The sequence below is a fragment of the Hydra vulgaris genome, chromosome 15, assembly GCF_038396675.1.
Source record: "Hydra vulgaris chromosome 15, alternate assembly HydraT2T_AEP".
Classification (NCBI taxonomy): Eukaryota; Metazoa; Cnidaria; class Hydrozoa; order Anthoathecata; family Hydridae; genus Hydra; species Hydra vulgaris.
The window spans coordinates 46,030,421-46,043,479 of NC_088934.1; the positions used below are offsets into that span (position 1 = coordinate 46,030,421).

The window sequence follows — 13,059 nt, forward strand, 5'->3', positions numbered from 1 at the left end:
CACAGAGGGGTTTAATTCAAATATGAAGAATGTTCACAGAGGGGTTTAATTCAAATATGAAACTATGTTTCATTGGCAAAATGCCAAAAAGTTTTAAATCGACATCAATATTTACTAAAACAGCAAAATAATCTCATAAGTATAGATTATTATGTGCTCATAATAATCTATACTTTTTTTTTTATTGATGTGTATCCGTGATTTTTCTTAATAATTCTTTAAATTAAAAACGATTTTATGCAAAAAAACGAAAATATGCGCATTTAACAAAAGAATGCGCAATAATTCGTAGTTATTTTATTTGTTTATATTCACATTGTTTGGTTTTCATTTTATTTGTATTTAGCTTTTTAAAAACATTTTTTTATAGGTTGATTAAATGATACCAACTTAAATTACGTGCAACTTGTATCTTTAAAAAATATTTTTTTAATATAAATACTAAAGTTCAAGCTATCTTCTGAATTTTAGAGCGTAAGCTACGGTGCTGGCAAAAAGTCTTGCAACAAGGCACAATTTTACACAAATCAATGTTTCCATGCCAGTAGGCTCAGTGTTATTATCTTATATTTTTATCTTTAGGTATAAATATATTTATAAAGACAAATTTGTAGCTTAAACAGTTAATTCAGTGAAAATCATGGCTAAGATTCGGCAGCTTAGTAAAGAAGAAAAAGCATGCATTCAACGTCTTGCTAAAAGTGCAATGTCTCATGCAGACATTGCAACAATTTACATGGTTGAACGCACTACAATTTGGCGTGTTGTTAAGCAGGTTATCCCCCTGTCTCCTAAAAAGAGGTCTGGACGTCCTAGAGTCACTTCACAGCGTACTGACCTCGGGATGGTAACAATGGTCAAGATGAATCCTTCAATAACCTCTGGTGACCTACAGAACAGCATACCAACACTTTCTAATGTCTCAAAGCGCACAATCCGTCACAGACTTTCTGCGGAATTAAACTTACCTGCATGAAGGCCATTTAAGAAGCCATTAGTAACTGAAAAGATGAGAAAAAAGCGCATTGAGTTCTGCAAGAAGCATCAAGATGAGACAGAAGAGCAGTGGACACAGGTGATGTTCAGTGATGAGTCCATGTTTCGTCAGTTCTCTGATGTTAAGCTTTTTGTTCGTCGACCTACTAGTTCTAATCCTACCAATCCTAAATACACATGCAAAACTGTGAAGCATTCACCTTCTGTAATGGCGTGGGGTTGTTTTTCTGCTCATGGCCTTGGAGATTTATACTTTTTGCCCAAAGAAAACTATGAATGCAAAAAAGTACCTCAACGTTTTTGATGAATCTCTAATCAACTTAATGATTATTCATCAGTGCACAATTTTTCAACATGATTCAGCACCATGCCACACTGCGAAGCCTGTGAAGCAGTGGCCTGGATCAAAAAACATACAGTTGCTTGATTGGCCTGGAAATTTCCAGATCTCAACCCAATTAAAAATCTTTGGATATTAATCAAGAAGCGTGTATCTGCTAAGAACTGCAGTTCATTAGATGGTTTAAAAAATGCTATTCGTCATGTATGGTGTACAGAAATTACATCAGGATTATGTGAAAATCTTGCCAAATCCATGCCCAAACGAATTAGTGCTGTGTTAAAAAACAAAGGATATCCTACCAAATATTAATAGTACATCTGTTTAAAATGATTATACAATGTAATAAAAATAATTGAACTTGTTTTTGGTGAAAATATAATATTTTTGGAAGTATTATTGTTTTTGGAAGTAATTATGAAAAGTAATTATGATGTTGCAAGACTTTTTGCATTTGTGTACACATTGCAAACATTGATTTATGTAAAATTGTGCCTTGTTGCAAGACTTTTTGCCAGCACTGTAAGTAGTCCCTTTGCGATTCTTTTCTTGCTTATAACTCTGTTATTTTGTTTCTTGGTTAATAAAGATTCTCTGCCTGATGCCTTAAAAATTAAGCAAACTTTGTCCACAGCAACAAGCCTATTTTGTTTTTCTTCCTCGTCTCTGTAGCAGTTAACAAGTTGTTGCATCATTTCAATTGCCCTTTCAGCGTGGTTATTTACACAAACAATACTTTTTGCAAAATTTAAAAATAATTTATATGTTGATTGCATATGCCAATACTGAGGTGGCAAGGTCAGCCAATCATCAGTTCATAGATCTTTTATTCCGATCATATCAAACATTAACCAAGAGAACTCATCAACCAAAGAAGCTAAGCTACCAATTTGCTGATGAAGTTCAATTTCAACAATTTTTCTATATCTTTTTTTGCTTATTTTCAGTTTTAAAGTAACATGACTTAGGTTTTGGAAATGATAATATTGCAGCAGCAGTTTTTTTCTTTTCTTCGAGTGCAACACCATCATCCAGCAAGGCTAAACGAATTAGAGTCAAGATACCATATATGTTTAAATAAAGAATTCAACACAGCATCAACAGCAAATGGTTCTGCACATACTGCTTTATACTGATGCATTTGATGAATAGCAGTTACATCTATAAAAGGAGCTTTGATTGTATCATTTGATTGCAGGTACCACTTTGCATAAAAACAAGCTATAAATTCAGTTATTACCTTAATATGTTCTCTATTTTTTTGAATGAAATCAATTTGAGTTGAAAGAATTTGCATTTTTAAATAATATATAGATTTCCCAAGAAATTTTGCATGATGAATTTTAATGATGAAGGAGAAAGATAGCTGACCAATAGCTCTGCAAGTTCTTTTCTATCTTCCCTTACAATATTATTTCTCAATAAGTAAGATCTACAATACTCAAGAGATTCTGTAGCAGCTTTTTCAACAACAGTTCCTTTAATTTCTTCCCAACCAAATTTTACTAACATAGATGGGTTGTACTCAAAATTAGGCTGCTCAAACAAGTTTTTGAAATGTTTAAACAAGGGTTATCGGGGGCCGTAGTTTTTTCATTTGTTATAGTCTCACAAAAGTGTGTGATTCTCAACTCAGAAACATGATGTCTGCAAGCTAAAAGAATTAGTTATTTATTTAACTCAGTAGATATTCTTATTAAAGATCCTTTATGTATTCCTGTATTGCTTGATGTGGTATCAAAACAAAGTAATCTAATCTTTGATTCGAGATTGTACTCTTTTAGGACTTTCATTACATCATTTTACTGATTTTCACCAGGAGAAATATCAGTGATTGTGGCAATTAGAGTAACATTACCAGAAATGATATCTTTTGGGATCTCAGCTTTTAAAAGACTACTTGACTCTATAGAACACCAATATCCTGGTTCAAAATTGGAATCAAAGGATGAATCTTCGCTGGTGTTCGTACAAAATTCTAACTCTGAACTTCTTTCTACTGATTTAGCAGCATTTTTTATAGATGGATTTCTCTTTCTTGTATTCTCCAAAATCTAAACAGCATACATTATAAAATAAAAATTAATGTACCCAAAATAAAAACCAATGAAAAATTGGAGAAGAGTGAGCAATGAGAGGAGAGTTTTTAAATTCAGAAAAAAGGTTTATAATATGGATTTATATTATAATATATAATACCTTCTCGCTATATTTTTTGTCTTCAGGCCCTAGAAATAACTTTCTGTTGTGTTCTTGATCGTATAAAAAATCTAGGTCCTCTTTCCTATCTAGGTCTGATCTATTCTTGTCCTTCTTTATCCAGTTTTGTAAGTCAGCTATTCTTGCCCAAAAGATTTTTCCCAGCTCCTTTCTAAAGTCTTGTTGCTTTTTTAATTCTAAAGGCAACCTCCTGTGCATATTTTTTTTCAAATTCAAATATTTTTTGTTCAACTTATTCAGCTTTTGTATCAAGTTATTATCTGATTGAAGAGGGAATCCAGCTTTAAGCCAGGGACCCTTGATTTTGCTTAGAATACACCTATAATGCAGTTCAACACATCTCTCGTATTTTCTGTCTTTTTTTACCGAGCATGCAATTATCATTGACTTTTTTGATGTTTTAGAAAGCGTCGACTTATTAAAAGCTATGTGTTGTAAAATATCTAATCCAGTTGGTAGTTGATCAACTAAAGTTAATAACAAAAATATTCAGGTTGAGTTTGCTCTTGTACAACGTGAAATCTTATAGTCATAAGATTTCACATTATAAACTATAATCTTATATCCTAAACTAGATATTTAAAATAAAAAAAAGCTCAAAACAAATTCGTTACTTGGTATTGCTGGTTTCACTTTCTCAATAACAAAATGTTTGCTTTTTTTTCGTTTTTATATTTTGCTTTTCATTGCCACTTTTTAATAGTTTCTTAATTTTATTTGCACTTGAAACTTTCATTTTTTGTGACTCTTCTTTGTTTTCTATTAAATTGTCCGTTATAATTTTTAAAACTATTTTAAAAGAAATGACATTCACTAATTCCAAAATATGAGATGAAACTAAAATGTTTACTGCAGAATTTTGCAATATACATTAATGTTAATTTACAATTGTCAGTTTTTTCTTTTTACAACTTTTAGACAGGTAATAAAATTGTTTATTAAGTGAGAACAAAAGAAAAATGCAAACAAAGTACACAAATCAAATAACAAAAGAAATATTAATAATTAATAAACCAAACAATGTGTGCAAAATTTTTAATTTTACGTGTGCAAAATTTTTAAACTATTCAAATATTCAATTATTATACATCATTGTAAAGAGCTTTAAATCAGTATTACAATGGTGAAAGTTTCATAAAAAACAAATGATTCTACTAAAAGTTATACCCATTTAAGTGACAAAAATTCATTATAAGGAATGCTTAAGAAAACTGCAACCAACTTAAAAAATTAGCATTGCTTATATTTTTATTCAACTTATAACAAAAAAAAAAATTAATATTACTTAATTAAAAAAACTATTTTTATTAACGAGTTAAAAAAGTTATAAATAATAATAAGATTTAAATAATAATCAATTTTTATATGATTAAAAGTTTTAATAATAAATTAATTTATTTTTTAACTTTTTTTTTAAAGATAATACTTATTATATTACACTTTACATATATAGGCTTATATATTAAAATGCATAGTTCATTTGTTGCATTATTATATATGTACACAGCATTCTAGAAGATAAACAGTGAATTGAGAGAAAATAATAACCTTTTTAATTATATCTATTTTTTGCGAGCGAAAAATGACTTGAGCAAAAAGTCAGAAAAGGATGTGATTTGTGTAAGAGCAATAGTTTTGGGGAAAAACAAGGCCTGTTTTCCCAACCGTATCATTGTTATTACTCAAGCCACATAATTTTTCCACTTAATCCATGATAGATACTAAAAAATACTATAATAAAAACTGTTTAACTACTTTGAAAAATAGCGATAACATTTCATGTTAGTTAGTATTTAGAGAGATGAAGACTTGTATTTAGAAAAAGCGCTTCAGTATCCTTTATATATCGCCTCGATTAACATCGAATATTACCCCAATAAAAAAAAGATTTATTTGTTTTGAAATATACTTCATAATATAAAATTTAAACTAAATTAATTTTTTTCCATATGCTCATTAATGTTTTTAACAGAATTGTGGCTATGAAAATAGCCTAGTTTTGAAGCAAATCTAGCATTGACATCCAAAGATAGAAAAAGTCGATCCTTCAAGAATATCTAAAAAAAAACAGATTTTTAAATAAATATATAGATCACCATAGCACAACCATTATTAATAGAGAAGGCATATGTCCTGAAAAAAAATTAATATCTAATATGTTACAAATATGTTATTACTGCATAAATGAATCTATAAGTATAAATTAACCTCTTTCCTGACTTATTAAAGATCCATAGAAGCAGTAGTCTATTTTTCAGTTTTCATACTGTGAGTTAAAACCTAGCATTGATAGATAAAATACATCAGATATTTAAAATAATTACTAAAAAACCCATCAAAAATTAGTAGAAAAAACGGTTTTTGTTTTAAGTTCAAAATAAATTAAAATAACTTAACTTCTGATGTATAACGCATTATGTCATTAAAACAGAAATATTAATGGAACCAAATGAATTCTTCGATTTGTCGCCTGAAAAAGAAAAGATATGATGTATAAAAATAATAATCAAAAAAACTAATTTCTATACTGATTGATTTAAACTACTTAACACTAAAATCTTGGTGTCCATGCATGCAAAAGGTCATCTTTCTAAGTTGAAATAGTATATCAAAAGCCAGGTGATTGACTCAAAGCCAATAGTAAATGAGCTTTGATTTCCCATAGCATAACTACCCGACTACCTAAAATAAGATCTGATACATAAAAATAATCAATGGAAAAATTATAAATCTTTTTAACAACAGAATTATAAATCTTATCAACAAAGAATTATATAAATTTAACAAAGAATTATAAATCTTATCAACAACAACAACAAAAAGAGGGTGAGGGGGCTTAATATACACATTAGGTTGCCTATGTGTATATTAAACCCACATTAACCAAGGCACTTACCTATATCTGTAAATAAAAATTATTAATGCAAGTATATAAACCATATTATGATTTAAAATAACACATACCTTATTATAATCAATTGGCACATCATTTTTTTATGATATTACCATATTACCACTAATGATGTCTGCAGATAGTTGGTATTTGCTCATTTCATACTCAACAGCATCACCATCCTCATCCTCATTCTCATTTGGTTTCCAATAAGAAACTATGTATATACCACTGTTCTTCTTTTTAATGCTAAGAAGTCTGCCATAATATACATCTTGGCTGTTAGTGGCCATTCTTATTTTAAATATCTAGTTTAGGATATAAGATTATAGTTTATAATGTGAAATCTTATGACTATAAGATTTCACGTTGTACAAGAGCAAACTCAACCTGAATATTTTTGTTATCAAACTACAAATGGCAAATACATCTTCTAATAGCTGCTCCAATAAGAATTTCTTCAATATTAGAAGCCTCATTATTTTCTAGGTCAGGAAATATTTCTTTTATCTGATTAGGCATACAATTTTTTCTATTTTTCTGACATCATTTCTTTATGACATTGTGCATTTGCAAATCGAGTTTTTCTAGCATTAGAAATAGCCTATAATATTAATTTGTTTTGAATATCAGTAGGTTTTTTGGAGAGTAGAGCAGTTGTTTTATTTTTACAAACATGAAGTTTTGAAGAAAGAAAGCAAAGTGTGGCATTTGGAGCTTTTTGCTTTGCAGCACTAAACATACCCATAAGTTCTTCTGAGTGAATGTTGTGAAGCCTTGCTGATTTAGTTTGGTTCATAATTTGATCATTAGAACTCATGTTGAACTGCCGCTTGTACTGCCTGTCAATGACACTAACAACAGCTTTCAGACATTTAGCTAATGTTTTACTCATTTCATCAGTTACTGGGCAAAAGCTGATTATTGATTTAAAAAACAGGATCTTTATTAATATTTTCGAAAAAATCAGTTTTTTGTTTAATTAGATTTAGAGGATCCTTGCTGTTTTCAATAAGAGTGTTCCGATTTTTGACTACCTGAATGGCAGATATGTAATCAAGTCTTTGACCTGGTTGGATATAAAATTTTGTCATCCAAGGACCAGTCAGCAGCTTTCCAATTAAAGCTAGGGCACATAACTCACAAATACCTGAAACAAAAAATTTATAAATAAACCGTAATATTAGTCTCTAATAATCTATAATCCCCTAACTATTGCTGTTAGTATCATTACTATTGGTTTTAAAGGTTTATCCCGTAGCCTTTAATATTGCACCCTTTCCTATCAATTTAATATCTGAATGTGAACAAGAATGGAAACAATCATATAAAAGATTCACCTGTTTCAGATGTAAAATCTTGGTACAAACTATATCTCAGACCTCCGCATAATGTTAAACAAGAAAACAGAAATGTTTTCAATATTTCATAGTGATGAATCAAAATACCACATGTGTGAAAAAGAATGTGTAGTCTGATCCCTCTGTAGCGTGGTAGCTGTCCTCTGGGCAGCTTGTGTTAGTCCAAAAAGGCTACAAAACCCTTTGGGTCACCTTTAAATAACATAAAGTAATTGTTTTAAAGAGCATAAGGAGCATGTAAAATAAGAAACATTTATATGCTAATAAAAAAAATATCTTAGATTTATATATCATAATTCACAAAATTATGTTGTGATAAAGTAAAAAAGTGGGATTAAGATTATAGATCTACCTTTTCCATCCTTATAGCAAAGTTTGTTCAGCTGTAAAACAATATTTGCTGCAATGCAGTCTCTTCCAAAAAGTTTTCCTTTAGAGGTCTCTAATGCTTTGAGTGAAGACTTGCACGAACTGGTCATTGTGTCCAAGGGGTGAAGGTGACAGTTTAGTTCATTTAATGATTTCTGCCAAACAAGGTTTAACTTAATAACTGTCGCATGGTTTGTTGCTACTCTGTCACTCATCGTGTTAGTTATGTTTCCAATAATAGTACTTCGCACATCAGTGAATTGTAGCTGGTAGAAGTCACTATATAACTTGGCAAGATTATCAACAGATTTTGTAATGTGACTCTGATAGTCGTAAGTTGTATCTCCAGGAAGTTGATCAATAGCTGCAACCATGCATACTATTCTGTCGTTAAGTGCACAACATTTACATGAACACCCTCCTGTGTTGTTGCATCAAAACCAAGTGTCAGATTTTTTGTTGAGAAAGCAGTCAGTAAGTCTGAAATTACACCTAGCTCTTGCATCATTTGTTCCACAGTTGTGCGATGCAGAATGTGACTAAATTGATAGCCAGTGTGTTCTCCAATTTTACTGAGCAGAGTTGGAACACTATTTGTAGGAACTTGGCACACAAGCATGTCATATATAAGTGCTCTAATATCTGCTGAGTAGCATTTTTCATTTTTGGTGTTTTGTGTTATTTGTTGCATTTGCTCCACTTTTTCCTGTAAAATCAGTATGTCATTTTGCAGTACAAGAGTTTCAGATTTTTTGTGAGCAAGTTGTTGCTTAACATAGCCTTTTAATAAGATAAGTTGCTTTGGGTAAATGTCAACTGTTGTTTTAAAATAAAAATGTGATTTTGAAGTTTCTTTAACTGTAAATTCAAATACTTTTCCTTTAATTTTTTTCGAAGATTAAGGATTGTCTTTTCTTTGCAAGCAATAACCTGATTTAGATATTTAAGTTGGTATGGTCGGGCCTTTGCCTTTTCTTTTAATTCTTTTAGATCCTCTTTATGTTTTCATTTTTTATTTGCCATTTCATTTGCCAAAATGGTTAACCTCTTTCGCAAAAAATTTTTCCTAGGACTTAACTGATCAGCTCTCAACCTGGGTAGTAGTGGTTCATGAGAAGAGGTTATTAAAGTGGGACCAGATAAAGGAGTTAAGTGATTACTAATTGATACAGATAAAACACTGATGTGTTGAGAAGATAAAACAGAAGAACACGAAACAATGTTACTTGAGCTTGTGGTTGAATGCAATGGTTGTGGCATAGCAGACATTGATTTTTGGTATGCAAAGAGTACGCTGCAGATATTATTAATTTGTTTAGAATCCCTTGAAAAATTACGTGCATAGAATTTGGATCTATACACTAGTTGCACAATCTGACTTCTACATATTTTGAAATTAAAATGTTTACTGACTATTTCAACAGTTGTTTTAAATGATTCATTGTTGGATATGAATATATTTAATATATGTCCATTTCTACATTCAATATTTAAATGAGTTGGCATTGTAAAGTTACAAGCTAAATAATTTTTGGCTTCACCATAAAATGCTCTAAAAAAAAATTTTAATATTCATAATTATTATTTTATAAAAATAATGACATGCTCATACTCTATTTTTGCACGCAGTAAAGGTACCAAATATTCTTCTGTTGTCGAGGTTGTGGGGGAGAGGGGGGATGGCAAATCACAACTAAGAGCATTTTGTATATTTGAACTTTTTTATTCATTAAAAAGTTGTTTTCTTAGAGAAATGAAACTTTATTAAAAAGATTGGTGATTTTCATTATTACACTTTTTTTAAATAAAAAAAGCTATACTAAATGCAACAGGAAAAAAATCAATTGAATCTTAAATAAAATATATATAAATAAATAGCATAGTGTGTGTGTAAATCATGTTTTGAATACTTTTAAAAAATCACCAATCTTTTTAATAAAGTTTCATTTCTCTAAGAAAACAACTTTTTAATGAATAAAAAAGTTCAAATATACAAAATGCTCTTAGTTGTGATTCGCCATCTCCCCCCCCCTCCCCACAACCTCTACAACAGAAGAATATTTGGTACCTTTACTGCGTGCAAAAATAGAGTATGAGCATGTCATTATTTTTTAATGAAATTTGGCAAGTACATAGAAAATAGATATATAAAATTGACTGGAAAGAAAAAAAAAAATCATGCCTTCAATGTCAATTCACTTCCAGAACAGGAACGAAGTTTTCAATAGCAATGAAACCACTAAAAACGTTAGTAACTGCAAAAAAAACAAATTGCAATAAACTTACAACACTCTACTTTTAAAATATTATTAAGTCAATATAAAATTCTAAAAAAAAAACGACAAAAATCCATCCTTCCTACACCTACTTCGAGCACGCGGTGAAAAAATGGTCACAGATTTTATCTTTAAAATCAGTGCCGTAAATCGAAGATATGCACGTACCTAAGCAATGTGAATATAAACAAATAAAATAACTACGAATTATTGCGCATTCTTTTGTTAAATGCGCGTATTTTTGTTTTTTTGCATAAAATCGTTTTCAATCTAAAGAACTATTAAGAAAAATCACGGATACACATCAGTTTAAAAAAAAGTTTTTTTAGCAAGGCTTTGTGCGCAAAGCCTTGCTACGCGGGTACTATTTGGGGCATTTTTAGGGGGGTTTTGACGCTTGAGCACAAGGTAAATCTCAATATTTTTGATTTTTTTTTTTTTTTTTGTAATCGTATTTTTTTTATATTTGCCCCAAATTTAGCTTGTTGTGTATTTGCGTTTTCGAAATTTTATTTTTTTGAACACCCCTTATGGTAATATCCTGTCAAATTTTACCATAAAAGTTTTTATTTACATTTTGATATTTATCTGCATTTTTCTTCGTAACATTTAACATAAATATTAAATATCTTTCTATTTTTATTTTTTTCGGCAATGTTCTAAATCCTTTGAACCGAGAGTCATTTTAAAATGTGTATTTGAATTGTGTGAATGTGTTTTTTTTTTTTGTTTTTGTGTTTTTTTCTCTTCAAAGTTGCTAATTTTAAGTGTATTTAAACTTTTGTAATTTTAATTGCTTTAAAATTTTTATGTTACCATATTAAGTTAATAAATTGATATAGATAAATTAAAATTTAGTAAAAAAAGGAAATATTTATAATTCATATATTATGAATTATAAATATTTCCTTTTCATTTCTTCCATCTGTCCGGGGTTTTATTCACAGCAAAATATGCTTTTTCAGAATATTTTCACATATTGTTCATATTGTCTTGGGAAGGACAACTAATCAAAATTTTTGATGTTTCATATATTCATATTGTCTTGGGAAGGACAACTAATCAAAATTTTGACGCCTAGAGTAGGAATAAGTTTAGATTTTAGATTTTTTTACTTTTCAAACTAAAATTTAATTCATTGAAAACATATTAAACAATTATTTTTAATAAATTTATGTCTTAATCATACCTGTATTGAAATAAAGAAATTGATCTTTTGGCTTAAGGTGGCATTTTTAATTTTTCTTTTGATTTTTCAAGTTAAAAGGTAATAATTGGCAATTTATAATCAAAAACTATTCTTAACCTAAGTAAAGGTATGGCACGAACTTATTTTTTAAATTTAGTTACTTTTTTTAGAATATATAATTAGAAAAATAAGCATTGTTATTGTTTATGATATACGAGTGTTTTATTTGATGGCGACTGTGATCCTTTTCATATTTTTTTTAACTTATTTAAATATTCTGAAATTATACAATATTGGTGCGTTTTAAGTTATTTTTCTTGACACAAATTGATATAAGTATTTATAATAAGAACTTGCCAACCAAATTTAAATTGGTATTTAGGCCTTTTAGATTTCATAGAAAGTAAAAATTGGAGTTTTATTTCAATGTTTAAGGTTTCCACTTTTCAGTTTGAATAATGGAGTTTTGGGGGCACAAATTGTAAAAAGTGGGGTTTATACATGTACGTATTTATTTATTTTGTTGATTTATACTTTATATACTGTATGCTATTTGTTAGAAATAATTTAATTAAAAAAGGAATGAAAATAAAGTAATAAAAGGGTGAGATTTTTTTTTTGTTTTAGTCAAAACTTACAAGTCTAAGAATTGTTGACGTTGGGTACACCGATGTATGGTGAGAATTTCAGCGTTATAAAAAGCGAAGTGAAGATAAAAAACGATTATTTAAGATTTCTTAAAAACTATATTTAATAATTTTTATTTTTTCATAAATTTTATTTTATATACGTCCTCATGTTTATACACAGGTTTTTATCAAAAAATAATGTTTGTATATATATATATATATATATATATATATATATATATATATATATATATATATATATATATATATATATATATATATATATATACATATATATATACTTTTGCTGATAGTTGTGTGAATTTTTCTATCTAGAACTATTTAATATTTTTTGACTTTGGTTTTAAAGAATTTTACTTAGCTTTAAAGTTCTTCTTGCTTATGTGGCTTTTAAAAATGTCTAGTATAGTTTTAAAAAGACTAATCAGTAAGAACAATAAGAAATTGCCAAATGCAAACAAAAGCATAAGTATTATGTATTCTATAAATGTTAGGTTTAGGGTCTATCTGTTTTATAAAAGTTTTTAAATAATCATTGTAACTATCATTTTAATGTAATTTTTATCTTATGTAAAAAAAAAAAAAAGCTACACTATGTGTGTGTTTATATTTATATATATATATATTTATATATATATATATATATATATATATATATATATATATATATATATATATATATATATATATATACACTCACGCATGTAATATGTAGCCTTATGGCCTTATAATATTAAATATTAATCAAGACTTTTTTTGGATTAA

At 28.6% G+C, this 13,059-nt stretch overlaps 1 protein-coding gene across 3 annotated transcripts in view; it reads left to right on the forward strand.

Annotated features, from left to right (window-relative positions):
* Window positions 1-12,433, forward strand: part of LOC136092408 (C-Maf-inducing protein-like) — a 116,347-nt gene extending 103,914 nt beyond the window's left edge. For all 3 annotated transcript variants that reach the window (XM_065820612.1, XM_065820614.1, XM_065820613.1), the window contains exon 21: window positions 12,272-12,433. In XM_065820612.1, coding sequence (XP_065676684.1) covers window positions 12,272-12,325 — 54 coding nt within the window. In that variant the 3' untranslated portion in view covers window positions 12,326-12,433. The remainder of the gene's footprint in view (window positions 1-12,271) is intronic.
* Window positions 12,434-13,059: the final 626 nt, after the last annotated feature.